The sequence below is a fragment of the Chiloscyllium punctatum genome, chromosome 11 (assembly GCF_047496795.1).
Source record: "Chiloscyllium punctatum isolate Juve2018m chromosome 11, sChiPun1.3, whole genome shotgun sequence".
NCBI lineage: Eukaryota > Metazoa > Chordata > Chondrichthyes > Orectolobiformes > Hemiscylliidae > Chiloscyllium > Chiloscyllium punctatum.
In genome coordinates, this window is record NC_092749.1 from 45,806,600 (window position 1) to 45,825,385 (window position 18,786).

The window sequence follows — 18,786 nt, forward strand, 5'->3', positions numbered from 1 at the left end:
TTTAATTCAGATAAATATGAGGTGCTGCATTTTAGGGAAAGCAAATCTTAGCAGGACTTATACAGTTAATGGTACGGTCCTAGGGAATGTTGCTCAACAGAGGGACCTTGGAGTGCAGGTTCATAGCTCCTTGAAAGTAGAGTTGCAGGTAGATAGGATAGTGAAGAAGGCGTTAGGTATGCTTTCCTTTACTGGTCAGAGTATTGAATATAGGAGTTGGGAGGTCATGTTCCAGCTGTACAGGATATTGGTTAGGCCTTTGTTGGAATATTGCGTGCAGTTCTGGTCTCCCTCCTATCAGAAGGATGTTGTGAAACTTGAAAGGGTTCAGAGAAGATGTACAAGGACGTTGCCAAGGTTGGAGGATTTGAGCTATAGGGAGAGGTCGAATATGCTGTAGCTCTTTTCCCGGGAACGTGGAAGGCTGAGGGGTGTCCTCATAGAGGCTTATAAAATCATGAGGGGCATAGATAGGATAAATAGACAAGGTCTTTTCCCTAGGGTGTGGGAGTCTAGAACTAGAGGGCATAAGTTCAGGGTGAGAGGGAGAGATATAAAAGAGACCTAAGGGGCAACCTTTTCACACAGAAGGTGGTGCGTGTATGGAATGATCTGCCAGAGGAAGTGGTGGAAGCTGGTACAATCGCATTATTTAAAAGGCATCTGGATGGGTAAATAAAAAGGGTTTAGAGGGACATATGTCAAGTGCTGGCAAATGGGACTAAATTAGGTTGGGATACCTAATTAGAATGCATGAGTTGGAGGGAAGTCTGTTTCCATGTTGTACATCTCTGTGACACTATGACTCTTTGTGGCAATCCTGAGTATTGACTTTCCCAGTTTGTTGTAATCTGCAAATTTTGAAGCCGTAGTCTGGGTTGCAGCTAGGAAAATCTGAAACATAGCTTTTCATTTTCTTTCACTGTAAATATTCCTTTACTCCACTCTCCTGCTCTCTTCTTCCATTCTATAACAATCCATTCTATAATGGTTATGGACTCCACATATTTAAACATATATTCATTAGGTTGTTTTGGAGTGCCTTATCAAAGGCCTGTTGAAAATTTAGTTAAGCTACATGTAATAAATTTCATCAACAGAATTGCACTGCTTTTTCCTTTTCTATGTCATATAGCATATATTAATATTTTTCCAGATTTAGCATGAGCACTTGGAGATTCTTCATTTGATCATTAGTTTATTCTGTCAGTTCATTTCATTCCAGATATTAGTCGTTCACAGTTAACCTCATTAGGCTTGAATTTGGGCTTTGGGTTAAACAGACACAGTTAAGGGTCAAATAAAAGCAAAATACTACAGATGTTGGAATCTGAAATAAAAACAACATGCGGGAGAAACTCAGGATGTTTGGCACTGTCTGTGGAGGGAGAAACAGAGTTAATGTTTCAAGTCACAGACAACTTCTCTGTTCCAGTGAACTCAAAAATTTTGGACTCAGAATGTTAACTCAGTTGCTTTCCTCATAGATGCTGCCAGACTTCTGATTTTATTTGAATGAGGCTCAAATTTGAAGACTAATACCATGTGCATCAAAAATGACATTAAAATGCAGATCTCTAAAATGAATGCACTGCTGTTCAGGTGTCCCTTGGGCCTCTAAAACAGGAGCTTTAGGTCCGTTGGTTATTTAAAAGATGCTCAGTACATGTTATAGGTGTCTTTGCTGAAATTAGTGTACAATGAGGAGGGCTATCATAGAGTCATAGAGATGTACAGCATGGAAACAGACCCCTCAGTCCAACCTGTCACCACTAAAGATTAAACAGTTGTTGCAGTACATGAAATACTGCCAACAGAAGGTGAGTTTTTATTTAAAATTTAACCACTGTCTGGGCCAGAAGTACAAGAAAAGAAGCCTTTTTGTTGTTATCCTTGACCCCTTCCTTCATTGTAGTCATAGAGTTGCAAAGCATGGCAACAGATCAGTGGTCTTGAACTCTTCAAAGGGGATGCAATTGTTTAGTATTTCCAAAACACACACCAATACAGAGGTAGTGTATTGGAGGAAATTCGGGGTTTTTTCTGGTCTTTACAAGTGGAACCTCCACCCTTGTAAGAGGTGCCTGTATGCTTTACACCACATTCATCTGAGCCTGCCAAAAATGCCACATGAAAGTAGTGTGGAGACAAGAAGCAAAGGAAGGTTGTTTTCCCATCAAAAAAGAATCAGCATTTTGGAACCCAGTTTGCATTTCCTTTGGGAGATGAATATCTGGCCCACTATATTTATTTATATGTCAACAAATAAAAGGTCCATCTTGATTGAACTGAGACATTAGTCCCCAATGGCAATAGTTGTACATAGACTATGGAAGTCATAGTCTTGATGTCTGAAAACTATTTCTTGTAATCTTAATATCAAAGCAATTTATCAATTTTCTTTCAGGTGCTACGAAATATAACGATAAAGAAATTGGTGGCATGTTGGTTTGGTCCCCTTATCACGTCATTCCAGATGTGAAATGTAAGTAAATTAATCATCTTTTATTCTCCTTTCTTAGATGTTATTTCTTCAAATCTTATTTTTCAGTATAATGAAATTACTCTTCAAAATGTATGATAATTTTCAGGAAATGAAAATTTAATTGAGCTAAAATCTGGTACCTTTTGGAAACTTTAGGCCAGATTCTGAAATCTGTTGCACAGTCTCAGGGTTTGGTAAACATAACGATACTTGGTTTCTGCCATATTACTGGAAATTTAAACAGAACAGTAGATAGGGGAGCACTACAGAAACATTAATTTAATTGACATAAGAACTGTGGAGGCATTCCATGTTATCGCCACTTTGAACTTGAAAAAACAGACTGGTAGATTCCAGTGCACAAATTACAATAACTTTTATTTACTTAGAATTATTATGCTTACATAGATTACATTTATATTTTAAAATATCCACTTTCTGCTATAAAGTACCTAAAAATTAAATCTTGACCTTTGATGAATTCAATATTTTTGCATCTTAATTATGTACAATTTTGTATATTTGCCAGTGCAATGCTCAAAGTAAGCTAAATGTTTAGCAAGGCATGTGTGTTACTTAATAAGATGCACAACTTAGAAGTCAGAGAATTATGCCTCTTTAAGACAACAAAATTTAATTAAGTGTACATAGGCTCGTTGTGACCCTTATAGCGCGGTGGAAGTGTGTCTACTTTTGGTCAGAAGATCGGGGTTCACAGCCCATCTTTGTCACAACAAATCTCAACAAATTGGTTTAAAAATATCAAGGTAGGCTCCGTTATTAATACCAATTATGTAGTTATGGATCTTGGCATATTTGATTGCATTTGCCACTTTCAGGTTGCAGTGCAGAAAGATCTTGTAGTTGAATGCAAAAATAATCTTGGCCTCAAACATGTATCTGTGTGCATTAGGTTTATATGATTTAGTACATTGCAACACAGTCTCTAAAATACCCGCCGACCAGGCTAATTCTCTGCGACCATCTATATTAGACAAATGACAATAACTAGGCGAAAGTGAGAACTGCAGATGCTGGAGATCAGTCAAGATTAGAGTGATATTGGAAAAGCACAGCAGGTCAGGCAGCATCCGAGGACCAGGACAATCGATGTTTCAGGCAGGAGCCCTTCATCAGGAATGAACAACTGATTGGCTGTGCTTTTACAGCACCACACTCACGAGTATGTTCCTCTGCCTAACTAATTGAGACTCCCTGAAATTTGCACATTTTGACTGCTAAATTTGCTAACTGTGTAAGAAGCTGATTGTTTGAGATTTACTGATATAAATAAATGGTCATTTGCTTTGAGATTGAGTTAATATACTGCAGTGGATCCACCAATTTTAACCAGATTAGCAAGTCTAAGATCTTTACTCCTTCAAAATCATAAGTGTTACTAAGTGCAATAGGTTTAGCCACCATCATGTACAGTGAGTGAATTTGTCTTGCAAGAACATGCTGTGAGATGTTGTGGTAAACAATATATTTTAATAGCAGTTTGATGTCCATTTCCTGTTCCTAACAGCTTGAAGTTGCATTGAACTATCTATTTATTTTATTTCAAAAAATGTAAATGAAGAAATGACCTAAGTGAGTTACTAAAGCACTGTTGTCCAGTGGTTTAGTCACTAGCTACACACAGTTATAGACTCAGAGATGTACAGCACAGAAACAGGCCCTTCGGTCCAACTCGTCCATGCCGACGATATATCCCAAACCATTCTAGTCCCACCTGCCAGCACCTGGCCCATATCCCTCCAAACCCTTCCTATTCATATATCCATCTAGATGTCTTTTAAATGTTGCAATTGTACTAGCCTCCACCACTTCCTCTGGCAGCTCATTCCATACATGCATCATTCTCTAAGTGAAAAAGTTGCCCCTGAGGTCTATTTTATATCTTTACCTTCTCACCCTAAACCTATGCCCTTTAGTTCTGGACTTCCCCCACCCCAGGGAAAATACTTTGTCTGTTTATCCTATCCATGCCCTTCATGATTTTATAAATCTCTGTGAAGTCACCCATCAGCCTTCAATGCTCCAGGGAAAACAGCCCTTACCTTTTCAGCCTCTCCCTATAGCTCAAATCCTCCAACCCAGACAACATCCTTGTGAACTGTGTGTTATCAATCACACCATTTTGGCAGATTGATTACATATTCTGATAATTCTGCTGAGTAGTATAACAGAAAATCAAATCAATTACAGTATAGTGTACATTTGCTATCACATGAACTTCTGCAATGAGGCACTTTATTGGTGATTCAAATGAAGACAACAGCCAAACTGAAATTGTACTGTAGTAAATGTCCAAATCAGAAATGAGTAAAACCATGACTGATCAGATAATCCTCAACACCATTTTACTGCCCTTTCACCACATCCTTTAATTTCCTTTATTGTTCAAAAATCTGCCCATCTCAGCCTTGAATGTACTTAATGCTACAGTGTCTATAGTCCTCTGATAAAGAATTCCACAGATTCACTACTTTCTGAGAGAGGAATTTCTTCTTCACCTCTGTCCTAATTGAGTGACCCCCCTTACTCTGGGAAGTACCCTCTGGAGCTAGACTCTCCCTCAAGAGGAAGAATCTCTCAGCATCTATGCTGTCTAACCCCTGAAGAATCTTGTGTCTTTCAATAAATTCACCTCTCATTCTTCTAAACTCCACTAATTACATGCCCGGCATACTCAACCTCTCCTCATAAGAACATTTTTCCATACCCAGGATCAATCTAGTGAACCCTTCATGGACTGTCTCCCATGACAGAATGAGATGAGGTAACCAAAACTGTTCATGGTATTCTAAATGTGGTGTAGCTAGTGCCTTGTATAGTTTTAACAAGACTTCCTTATTTTTATACTCCCACTTTGTTTGCTGTTTTCTTGTGATTTATGCATGAGGACTCCACAATTTCAGTTCTCTGCAGTCCTTCTCCATTTAAATAATATTCAGATCCTTTCCTACATCTGCCAAGTTTTTGCAACTCACTTAACCTGTCTATGTGCCTGTTTAGACACTCGTGTCATCCAATTGTCTTTCCCACCTATTTTTGTATCATCAGTAAACTTGGCAATAGTACATTCACTTTGCTCATCTGAGTCATTAATGCATGTTGTAAATGTGGCCCCAAAAATGAACCCCGTGGCACCCAGCTTGCAATTCTAAACATCCTCTCTTTATCCCATGTCTCTGTCTTCTATTAATTAGCCAATAGTCAATCCATGTTAAAATGTTTTACCCTTAATACCCCAGTCTCTTATCTTATTAAGGTACCTTTATCAAATGTCTGGAAATTTGAAGACAGTAAATTATATGTACTCTTATCCCTTTATTTAGCTTTCTTTTAAACACCATAAAGGAAGTCTTCTTATAAATCTCTCAGGCATAATGTGCTGCTTCTGCTTGATTATATTATCTATTTCTAAATGGTTGGCATAATGGACTCAAACATTTTCCCAATGATCATAAGGCATAGGAGTGGAAGTAAGACCATTTGGCCCATCGAATCCACTCCGCCATTCAATCATGGCTGATGGGCATTTCAGTGCCACTTAACCGCATTCTCCCCTTATCCCTTAATTCTTTGCGAGATTAAGAATTTATCAATCTCTGCCTTGAGGACATTTAGCGTCCTGGCCTCCACTGCGCTCCATGGTAATGAATTCTGCAGGCCCACCACTCTCTGGTTGAAGGAATGTCTCCTCGTTTCCATTTTAAATTGACCCTCTCTAACTCATGGGTCCTAGTATGCCCGCCTGATGGAAACAAATTCCCAACATCCACCCTTTCTAAGCCATGACAGATAATAAGGTCCTTGGTTTTTTGTTACCTGTTTTTTTGTCATCGTCTTGCTTTCATTATGGTGTTACATTGGCAGTTTTCAAAGCCTCTGGGATATTTCCAGAATCCAAGCAATCTTGGAGGATTGCTACCCATATGTCCACTGTCACTGTTGCTACTTCCTTTAATATCAGTTGATGCAAACCATCAAGTTTAGGGAACATTTCCACATGTAGCCCCTTTGGTTTCCTTAGTACATTTTCTCTAGTGATAACTATTGTTTTTATTTCCCCTCCCCTTTTGCTCCTTGATTGTTAAGTGCTTTTGGAATGCCAGTAATGTTGTCTTCTACTGTGAAGACGAGGGTAACGTTTTTATTCAATGCCCTGCTATTTTCAGGTTTCTCATTATCATTTCCCCTGGCTCATCCTTCAATGGCCTATGTTCACTTTGGCCTCTCTCTCGTTCTCTCTCTCGCGCGCACTCTCTCTCTCTCTCTCTCTCTTTTCATATATATGAAGGAGCTCGTACTGTCCATTTTGATATTACTTCCTAAGTTTACCTTCAAATTTATTTTCGACCCCTTTTCTTTGGGCATCTTACGTTGGTTTTTTGAAACTTTCCCAATTCATTGTTTATCACTAATCTTTGCAATGTTGTGTGTTTTTGCTTTCAATTTGTTACCATCTTTAACTACATTAGGCAATAAATGACAGCCTGGACAACAATGCCTACATCCCTTGAATTAGTTTAAAAAAGAAATTGGTAAATTGAAGATTCTGCTGAGTGATTCTTCTATATCTGCAACCCTTTGAAAGTCTCCATTTCAATCAGAATTTGGAGGGTTCTGATGAAATCAAGTAAAAATTACTCCATAAAAGTTAGGCTGTTAAATACATAGTCTTAACTCCTGAGTAACTATTCAACGACCCAATGCTTACCTTGCACACTACCAAATGCACCTCCTCCAGCCTCTGACTTGAAATCTGTGAAGCAGATCGTTCTCCACCCACGCCAAACCTGAACCCCACTCAAAATCCAACTGTCCCTGCCCCTGCTGGATCTTATTTCTCGCACTTATTGTAACCTACACTAAACACTTCAAAACTTACCTTGGCACCGCCTTGCCATCTGGCACTCAACTTACCAAGCAGCAGCTCACCTATTCTCCCAGTACTCTTAACTTCATAGTTAGCTTTTACTATTGTTTGACCACAGCTGTGATTTAAATTTAAGAATAAGGTAGCTGACCCCTGTGAAAAGAGGACATGGTTTGTCTTCTCCAACCATTCTGTGCTACGAGAGAACTATCAGAAGTATAGCTCCATATTTCTGAAGGAGCGCTGATCAGCCTCTCAGAAATGTGGAACTGTCTCCTTTCGTTTTAAAAAAAAGGACAGGTTGCCACTCCTCAGAAAATCTCACCTGTTACGCTTGGAATGCTACAAATCTAATCCAAGTGCAAAAGAAATGTATTTCATATTACATTGCTTATGATAAGTGAATGCTGTACTTGTTTAAGATCTGCAAAATCCATTTTGATGTTAGCACTAACAAAGTCATAAATTATTTTCATATAATCTTATAATAAAGGAAGCAATCCAGTTGAATTAAATGGGATACCTGAACTGATTAAAAACCAAAAGAACTGCGGATGCTATAAATCCGAAACAAAAACCAAAGTTGCTAGAAAAACACAGTAGGTCTGTCAGCATCTGAAGAGCAATTAGAGTTAATGTTTTTGGTCCAGTGACTCAAAGCTGAAGGGTTAAGTCTGACTTCTCTCCTCAAATGCTGCTAAACCTACTGAGCTTTTCCAGCAACTTTGGTTTTTGCGCCTAAACTGATGTTTGCTCTTTATCTGCATTATTCTGCTTATTGACAGGGAAGGGAATTGAGGATTTTTATGACTATTAAACATTGAGTGCCACCATTTGTAGAGATGCCTCGTGGGCACTCTTGATGTTCGTAGATTTCGTCAATTTTGCATTTTCTATTTGAAATTGCAATTCATGTGCATCAAATGAATTAAGCAACATGGATCTATGTATTTAAATCTGAAAGAAAACCTGACTTCTATACCTTAATGATAAGGTCCTGGGGGGTGTTACTGAACAAAGAGACCTTGGAGTGCAGGGTCATAGTTCCTTGAAAGTGGAGTTGCAGGTAGATAGGATAGTGAAGAAGGTGTTTGGTATGCTTTCCTTTATTGGTCAGAGCATTGAGTCTATGAGTTGGACGGTCATTTTACAGTTGTACAGGACATTGGTTAGGTCACTTTTGGAATATTGTGTCACCCTCCAATGAGACGGATGTTGTGAAACTTGGAAGGGTTCAGAAAAGATTTTCAAGCAAGTTGCCAGGGTTGGGCTATAGAGAGAGGCTGAAAAGGCTGGGGATGTTTTCCCTGCAATGTGTGACCTCCTAGAGGTTTGTAAAATCATGGGGGGGATGGATAAGGTAAATAGACAAGGTATTTTCCCTGGGTGGGGAGGCCAGAACTAGAGGGCATAGGTTTAGGGTGAGAGGGTGCTATGTGTATGGGATGAGCTGCCAGAGGAAGTTGTGGAAGCTGGGACAATTAACAACATTTAAAATGCATCTGGATGGGTGTGTGAATAGGAAGGATTTAGCAAGATATGGGCCAAGTGATGGCTAATGGGACTGGATTAATTTTGGATATCTGGTTGGAATGTACAAGTTGGACTGAGAGGTCTATTTCCATGCTGTACATCTCTATGACTAAAATTCTAGCAATAAACATCAGGTCTATTCGCATCTGAAAAAAATGAGGAGAGTGCGCTAACTTTCTGAGCCAACCTTCTTCAGAAGTAGCAATATTGAAAATTGATATTTTCTTTCCTCAGATACTGTTGGATGTACTGTACTTTTAATGCATTTGTTTTATTTCAAGATGTTCTGTTACATTTTATAGAAGGGGTAATAATTATTGATTACTTCTTTAAGATGTTCTATTGGTTGATTGATGTGAGGGATCGATGGACCATTTTTTAAAAATTCGGCATCCATTACTAGTATCAAGTGTGCCAAGATCTGGTATAACATCAGATAGGTGCAACCTAAAACTTCCTTTCCTCAACAAAGCACTGTAACTTTAGCAACTACTATTTTCATTTCCCCGACAAGAGGATTTTAACTATAGAAATCTCCTTTTTAGAAAATAATTTATACTTGCTATTATTTATTCTTCCAGCTAATTAATAATAAATCTTAGTTGAGGCTGTATTTGAAAGCAAACCATAATCCTTAGTCAGACTATTGAATTTGTTGTAAGTCGTGACTTTTAGCATTGCACAGATGTTAGCAGAGCACCAATGCTTTCACAAAATGTTGCTGTAATGTATTCTACAGAAAATCATTTGGAAAATAATTGCATACCTAATACAGATTTGGCCAAAGCAAATTTAAAGGAGATGTAAAATAACCATTTTGATTAAAAGTAAACATGATACATTTAGCAAGCAGATTACACCAATTTGGAAAGCACTGATCACTTCGCATTTTTAAAGTATATCCCCTCTACATTGCAAATTATAAATCACTAAAACACATGATGTTTTCTGTTCAACTTGACACCACTTTATAAATTTCATTAGGCCCTCTTCGCTTGAAATTTATATCGTCCTCTCGCACATTGAGAGTTTTGTAGACAGATTTTTATTTCATCAGTAGTTTGTAACAACAGTAGACTTCTTTCCTCTGCTAGTTTTTAATATTGCAGACTGGCATGAATGTGACTGGAATTGTTGTCTTGCTGCACTGTGGATGGAGGTTAGTTTTCCTTTTAAGCGTAACTGATGCTGACGTTAGCATGATGATTTTCAACAAAAGTCTGTATTGTGTAATACTTGTTAAAAATTTTGTATTTTTGTTTGTTTTTATAGTAGATGAGTATATTGCAGTAGCAAAGGAGAAGCATGGCTATAATGTGGAACAGGTTTGTGAAAAAACTATTCCAATCTTAGAAGGCAGATTGCACACTTCAAATTTAGAATCCAAAACTTTGGTTTCTTGTTGTTTTAAGGTTTTTTATAATGTTTAACCACATTAAACAGAAAGGATTTATTTCATTGAGACATTTAAATCACTTAAATAAACCATGTATTTTTAGTTGTCAGATCGTATTTGGCTGCCTGAATTCCATCAATGAAACTATTTTCTCATCAGATATACATTTTATACTAAGAATTTAATGTTGGTGCAAAGTGTTTACATTTTATGCCAGCAATAAACACATGTTTTAAATCCCAAATTAGCGCCTGATCTGACTTTATTGCAAAGTAGGCAGTCTTGTTTTATTATGAGAGATTATCATTATGAAAGGGTGAGGTTGGGCATAAATTATGTCATTTTGCACTGAGTTGTATCTGTACCACATGTTTATTGTATAAATGTAATTAATGAATAAATTCATTATGTGATGTCATATCATCTGACTGAAAAATTTTAGCTTCCATTCTGATTTGAGTAGTTAGGCAAATAAACCAAACAGACTGTTATGTTGATTAAAATTTCTCTAGAACCTTTTGAGTTACGGAGAAAACTCTTAAAATTGTCCATTCTACCTGCTTCCTCATGACCCTTTTTGGGTGAGGATGAGTTTGGGATCAGCTGCTTCATGCACTGTTGAATAGACAATATGGTGACAATATTTGGAGTTACTTATGACAACTAGTAAGTGGAGAAATCTTAACAAATTTAATAGCAGGATCGCATTTGAAATATTTACCTCCATTTGCTAGATAACTACCAATCAAACCAAAAGACTGATCAGCTGATGATTGGGAAGACCTAGTGGGATGAACTGTCGCAGTACCAGTTGCAAGGAGAGGGTCTTGCACCAGATTGGCTTGAGTTCTGATGACACACAGCAATACTGGAAAAGCAGTTAACTGCTAGGTCTGGCAGATCTTCACTCCTTTAGTGACTAGATTTCCCAAATCCTGGAAACCTGGCTTTCAACCAGATGTCATTAAATACATGTGCTACTAAACTGTGAGGTGCAGACCTTCAATAGTATGTTTTTTAATTACTATCCAGCCTCTTGAGGGTAAGCTACTTGCCTGAGTCCTGTCCTACCCCAGTTAAACTGGAAGTTAGCAAATTCATTGCAGATTGAAGTTGAGTTTCAGACTTTTACATTGTTTAACCCTCTTCCAGGGGGGAAAAAAAGGATTGTAGGCGGGTGGATAAAATCCGTTTTACAATATTATTGCAGGAAAGTTGGCATTTCAGGTGAAGGGAAAAAAAGCAAAGGGGGAATGGAGGAGAAAGTCATCAGCTGTGCAAAGACAAATTCTGTTAATCAAGGGACAGAATTGTGAGAAAAACCATGAACTTCCTGAGAACCCTCTAATGTGTCTTTATGGGTTGAATGGTCAGTGCCTCACTTTTGTCTGGCGAAATGTGGGAAAATCCAGTAGCTCTTTGGGAGAAAAAGTTTGCCCTTAAGTTGTTACTTGCTTTGACAAATATTGTCTAAATTTGTGGTTTTCTAATACTTGTTACTTAATGTGTACCTCAAATAGGCTTTGGGGATGTTATTCTGGCACAAACACAACATAGAGAAGTCATTGGCCGACTTGCCAAACTTCACCCCTTTTCCAGATGAATGGACAGTAGAAGACAAGGTTCTGTTTGAACAGGCCTTCAGTTTCCATGGAAAGAGCTTTCACAGAATTCAGCAAATGGTAATTACCTTTTGTAGTTTATTTCCTCAATTTTACTGTAACCTCCTTTGACACTGAATTCAGGTTGTATTCTGCTGAAAAAGATGAATGGTGAATATATTAATATAGAAGCAAAATACTATAGACTCTGGAAATGAGAAATATCAAAAAAAATTGCTGTAAATTTTCAGGTTTAGTACCAATTGTTGAGAGAAAAAAATGTAAGATTACTGGCTTTTCATCACTTTAGATCAAGCAAAACTCTTGCTTTTAATAAGGTTAATTCTTTTGATTTTGAGAAATCTTTTAAATAGGTTTTAATTCATTAATCTATCCCACCTGGCAGAAACCATGGGGGTGAGAAGGTAGGGGACAGTTGCTTAGCAGTGATGTTACTGGACTAGTATATCCAGAGACCCAGGCCAATGCTCTGGGTAATAAACCTGATACCCACGCTAATGTTACAGGAACACATTCAAATACCACTACAGTATCTGATATTTTAATTTAGCTAATCTGGAATTAAAATTTAGTATCAAGGGTAATCTTGTAAATTGAATCGTCAATCACAAATGGTTCACTGTTATCCTTTAGTGAACTAAATCTGCTGGCCTTGCCTGGTATGGCGTACATGTGACTTCAATGCGGTTGCCCCATAAATACCTTTGAAATGGTCTCAATTGTATCAGACCTCAAAAGAAATAAAACTAGATGGATCACTGGCATTGACCTAAGCATGAGAAATGACAACAGCACCACCCTATCTAGTTGAGTCTGAAAAATCCCCTCTAGGAGCTTGATCCAAACTTGGGTGAGCTAGTCAAGCAGTAGCCTGACATTGGCCATAAAGTATATGATTTGTGGAGTATGACAATGTTCTAAACATAATCATCATCATTCCTGGATATGTCCTGTCCCACCAACAGGGCAGACCCACTATAGTTGGGCAGCACAGAGGTATTCAGTTGGGAGAGAGTTGACTTGGAAGTCCTAAACATTGACTCCAGACTCCTTGAAATCACATAGCAACACGTCAAACGTGGGCAAGGAAACTACCTGTTGGTTGTCAATTATCACCTTCCCTCAGTAGATGAATCAGTACTCTTCCATGTTGAACATCAATTGGAAGAAGCAGTGAATGTACCCTGAGTGGGGGTTTTAACATCCATCATTAAGAGTGACCATTACTAGCTGACCTTGCTGATCCATGAAGGGCATAGCTACTGGACTGTGTTTGCAGTGGTTGTTGAGGGTAAAACCTATTAGACCTTGTCCTCGTCAGTCTACTTGTTGTGAATGCATCTGTTCATAACAGTATAGGTAAGATTAACATCACACAATCTTTGTAAGGAGCAAGTCACGTCTTCACATGAGAGAGCCTCCACTGTGTTATGTGACAAAACCACAGTACTATTTAGGATAAACTCAACCTGTGTGTTCATTAGGTGCTGTGATTCATCAGCAGCAGCACAATTATATCCAATCACAATCTACAACCTTATTAATCTGACATATCCCTCATTCTACCATTATGCTAACAACCAACCCTAGTACAATGAGAATTGCAAAAAAGCATGCCACGAGCAACACCAGACATCTATGCACCCTGTCACTTTTACTGCAGTGTGCAGACCTCTGAGGTCTGTACATAACAGCAGCTTCTGCTACTGGTTGTCAATGTGCTTTCATGTTAATTGGCATGCACAGAACCTCCGAACAGCATGGGCACCTAGCCTAGAAGCTGCATTGCCAGAAGTTACATTTTTATATATAAAAATAAGGTGCCAAACCATTGAAACTACATTGCAACACTACATGTTGTGAAATGGTGTAAGACAGAGCTGAATAGTGCCATAAGCCAGAGGATCAGTTAAAGCTCTTCAAGGCTTCCCCATATCTGGTCAGTATTGATAGCGGATAATTTAAGAAATGACTGCAGGTAGAGCCTTCACTGATATCTCCATCTTCAATACTGGTGGAGCCTACAACATTAGTACAAGTGATAAGACTGAAGCATTTGCAAACATCTTCAGCAAGAATGTCAAGTGGATGATCCATCTTGACCTCCTCTTGAGATGCCTGGAATTTTAAATTGGTCTTCATCCAATTTGACTGTGATAATCTAGCCAAGTTGTTCCAGAATGGTTACAGTACTGACAGCTGTTTGATGGTGTGGAAATTTGCCCATGCCATGTCCTGTCACAGAAAGAAAGATAAATCCAATCCAACTAATTATCAACCCTCAAGCCCAATCTTGATCATCAACGTAGTGTCAAAGGTGTTACTGACAGTGCTATCTATATCAAGCAGCACTTACACGCCAATAACTTGATCACAGAAGTTCCACTTGGATTTGCAGGGCTATTCAGCTCCTAACCTCATTACAGCCTTAGTCCCAGCATGACCTGAGAGGTGAAGTGAGAATAATTTGCTTGACATCAAGACAGTACTTGACTGAATGTGGCATCAAAAGTGAACCTGCAAATCTCTCCACTTGTTGGAATCATGCTAGCACAAAGGAAGACTTCTGATTGTTGGAGGCCAATCATATCAGCCCCAATATATTACTGCATGGTTTCTTCAAGACCATATCCTTGGTCCAACCATCTTTATCTGCTTCGTCAATAAACTTGCATCTATCCTAGGATCAGAAATGAGGGTGTTTACTGATATTTGGACAGTTTTCAGTACATTCACCATTCCTTAGATATTTCAGAAGTCCATGGGCCATATGCCAAAAGACCTGGATAGCATTCATCTTCAGCTGATAGTATGATTCTGTATGCATGTGTAAACCAAATGACACGCCAAATGAAAACAATTACTGATAAAAGTCTTACTTTTTTCTTTTGGCTTTTATTTCAATACAAACTAGAATCAACTTTAAGAAAAAAAATTAGCAGGCAAATTATACTTAGTACTAACAGTAAATTGCATTTGTAATAACATAGAACAAAGATCAGTAAAGCACAGGAACAGGCCCTTCAGTCCACCACATCTGTGCTGACTGTGATGCCATTCTAAATTAATCTTATTCTGCCTGCACATGGTCCATATACTTCTATTCTCTGCCTGTTCATGTGTCTGTCTAAGTGCCTGTTAAACATTGCAATGTACTCTGCTTTTACAACCTTCCCTGAGATCGTGTTCTAGGCACCTACTACTCTTGGTGTTTTCTTAAAAAATAAAAAAGGTTCTTTGCAAATCTCCTTTAAATTTTGCCCCTGTCACCTTAAACCTATGCAACCTAATTTGATATTTCCACCCTATTTCCTGGGAAAAAGGCTGAAAATGCACTCTATCCATGCTTGTCATAATTTTATATACTTCTATAAGATCACTTCTCAGCCTCATGTTGTCTTTGCTCGAACATCAAAGTTTGAACAACCTTTCCTTATAGCTATTACATTTCAAACCTGGGCAACATCTTGATGAACAATTTTTTGCACCATCTCCAAAGCCTCCACTTCCAATAGTGTGGCAGCTAAAGTTTTATATAGCTGCAACATGACTCGCTAACTTTTATACTCAGTGCTCCAATCAGTGTAGGCAAGCATGCCGTATGTCTTTACCACTTTATCCACTTGTGTTGCTACTTTCAGGGAGCAATGCGCTTGTACCCCAAGATTCCTCTGTATAGCAGTACTTCTAAGAGTCTTGCCATTTTTGTAGACTTTCCTCTTGCGTTTGACCTCCCAAAATGCCGCTGTGAGGCGGCACGGTGGCACAGTGGTTAGCACTGCTGCCTCACAGCGCCAGAGATCCGGGTTCAATTCCCGCCTCAGGCGACTAACTGTGTGGAGTTTGCACGTTCTCCCCGTGTCTGCGTGGGTTTCCTCCGGGTGCTCCGTTTTCCTCCCACAGTCCAAAGATGTGCAGGTCAGGTGAATTGGCCATGCTAAATTGCCCGTAGTGTTAGGTAAGGGGTAAAGGTAGGGGTATGGGTGGGTTGCGCTTCGGCGGGGCGGTGTGGACTTGTTGCCCGAAGGGCCTGTTTCCACACTGTAAGTAATCTAATCTAATCTAATCTAATCTAAATCCTATCCAATTTTTTTACCACTGATATAAGGCTCACCAGCCTATAATTTCTTGGATTATCCCTGTTCCCTTAAACAAAGGAACAGCATTGGCTTTCTCCAGTCTTCTGGAACCTCACTTGTAGCTAAAAAGGAAAGAAAGATCTCAGATCTATGTCAATACCCCAGTAATCTCCTCCTTTGCCACCTTCAATATCCTGTGGTACATCCCCACAGGCCCTGGAGTCTTGTCAACCTTAATGTTTTTCAAGACACCCATCACCACCTCTTTCTTAATGTTGACATGCCCAACATACCCCTCCCTAACCTTCCCATCATCTATATCCTTCCAGGTGAATACAAATGTGAAATATTCATAAAGGACATTACCTATTTACTTTGGTTCCGTGAACAAATTCCCTCCTTTATTGTTGATTGGACCCAACTTTTCCCTCACTACCCTCTTGTTCCTAAAATACTTATAAAATTCCTTGGGATTCTATTTAATCCTGTGTGCTAATGCCATTTCATGATCCCTTTTAGCCCTCCTAATTTCTTGTTTAAGTTTCTTTTTGGCTTCATTTGTACTCAAGGGTCTTATTTGATTTTATTTTCCTAAACCTCACATATGCGTCCTGTTGATTTTTGACTAAGCTTTCAATATCTTGTCATCCAAGGTCCCCAAATCTTATTATAGAGTCATAAAGGTGTACAGCACAGAAACAGACCCATTGGTCCAAATCGTCCATGCTGACCAGATATCCCAACCCAATCTAGTCCCACCTGCCAGCACTTGGCCCATATCCCTTCCTATTCATATACCCATCCAGAAGCCTTTTAAATATTGCAATTGTACTAGCCTCCACCCCTCTGGCAGCTCATTCCATACATGTACTACCCTCTGTGTGAAAACGCTGCCCCTTAGGTTTTTTTTGATATATCTTTCCCCACTTACCCTAAACCTATGCCCTCTAGTTCTGGACTCCCCCACCCCAGGGAAAAGACCTTGTCTATTTATCCTATCAATGCCCCTCATGATTTATAAACCTCTATAAGGTCACCCTGTAACTCAAATCCTCCAACCCTGGCAACAGCCTTGTACGTCTTTTCTGAACCCTTTCAAATTTCACAACATTCTTCCGATAGGAAGGAGACCAGAATTGCATGCAATATTCCAACAATGGCCTAACCAATGACCTGTACAGCCATAACATGACCTCCCAACTCCTGTACTCAATTCTCTGACCAATAAAGGAAAGCACACCAAACGCCTTCTTTACTCTCCTATCTACCTGCGACTCCATTTTCAAGGAGTTATGAACCTGCACTCCAAGGTCTCTTTGTTCAGCAATACTACCTATGACCTTACCATTAAGTGTATAAGTCCTGCTAAGATTTGCTTTCCCAAAATGCAGCACCTCACATTTATCTAAATTAAACTCCATCTGCCACTTCTCAGCCCATTGGCCCATTTGATTATCATCTTTACCTTTTATCCTCACAGGAACAATCTGGTCCTGAACTCTGATCAACTTGCCTTTAGAAGACTCCCACATGTCAGATGTGGATTGACCCTCAAACAGCCACCCCAATCTGATTTCTCCAGTTCCTGCCTAACACTGTTGTAATTAGCCATTCTATAGTTTAACACTTTCACTTGAGGATCTTATCCAGACTATCTCAAAACTTAAAGAATTATGATCACTGTTCCCAAAATGCTACCCCACTGAAACTTTGATCACCTGGCTAGACTCATTCCACAATTTAGGGTCTAGTATGGCCCCTTTCCTAGTTGAACTCCACATATTTCAAGAAGCCTCCCAGATGCACCTAACAAATTCTGCCTCATCTAAGCCCCTGGCACTTCTGGAGTCCCAGTCAATACTAGGGATGGGCAAATCACCCACTACAACAACTTTGCTTTCACATCTTTCCATGATCTGCTTGTATGTCTATTCCTGTATCTTGCACTGGCCATTGGGAAGCTGATCTTAACCCCATTATAGTGATTGCACTTTTCTTACTCCCCAAGGTCTATTAATATGGCCTTGCTGGATGACCCCTCCAAAATGTCCTCTTTTAGTGCAGGTGTGGCATTCTCCTTAATCAGTCATGCAACTCCTGAACCCTTTTTACATCACTCTATATCTCACCTGAAACATCAAAACCCTGGAGTATTGAGCTGCATGATTGTTCCATGTACTAATCCAGACTCTAAAATCATCTGCTTTGCCTCTTATATTCCTTACGTTAAAAAATAAACATCAGACCACCAGTCCCTACATGTTCGTTAATCTGGCTCTGCCACTTCTCCCTTATTAGACTGACTGACTTTTTCCTCAATCATTCCACATGCTGACTTACTGCTGTTTCCCCAAACCCCTGCCACACTAATTTAAACCCTTGCTGGTTGTTCTAGCAGACCTCCCTGCAAAGATATCAGTGCCCCTCCAGTTTAGGTTCAACCTGTCCTCTTTGTACAGATCCTTCCTGCTTTGGAGGAAATCGCAATATATCTGAAGTCCTCCTTCCTACACCAGATCTTTAGCTATGCATTCAAATGTGTTACCTTCCTATTTCTGGCCTCCGTAACAGGGACAGGGACCAACCTAGAGATCCTGCATTTCAACTTCTTACTTAACTCCTTAATTCTCCTTTGCAGGACCTCATCTCTCTTAATGCTTATCTGTTATTACCAATATGATCACGATCTCTGTGTGCTTACCCTTCCCTTTCAGAATATCTTGTGTCTGCTCTGAAGCATCTTTGACCCTGGCCCCAGGGAAGCAGTGCACTATCCTGGAGCC

The 18,786-nt window shown here is 39.2% G+C and overlaps 1 protein-coding gene across 5 annotated transcripts in view; it reads left to right on the forward strand.

Moving 5' to 3' along the window:
- rcor3 (REST corepressor 3) overlaps positions 1-18,786 on the forward strand; it is a 65,409-nt gene that overhangs the window by 3,684 nt on the left and 42,939 nt on the right. For all 5 annotated transcript variants that reach the window (XM_072580738.1, XM_072580740.1, XM_072580736.1 and 2 more), the window contains exons 3-5: positions 2,408-2,485; positions 10,179-10,231; positions 11,823-11,984. In XM_072580738.1, the coding sequence (XP_072436839.1) occupies positions 2,408-2,485; positions 10,179-10,231; positions 11,823-11,984 (293 nt within the window). The remainder of the gene's footprint in view (positions 1-2,407; positions 2,486-10,178; positions 10,232-11,822; positions 11,985-18,786) is intronic.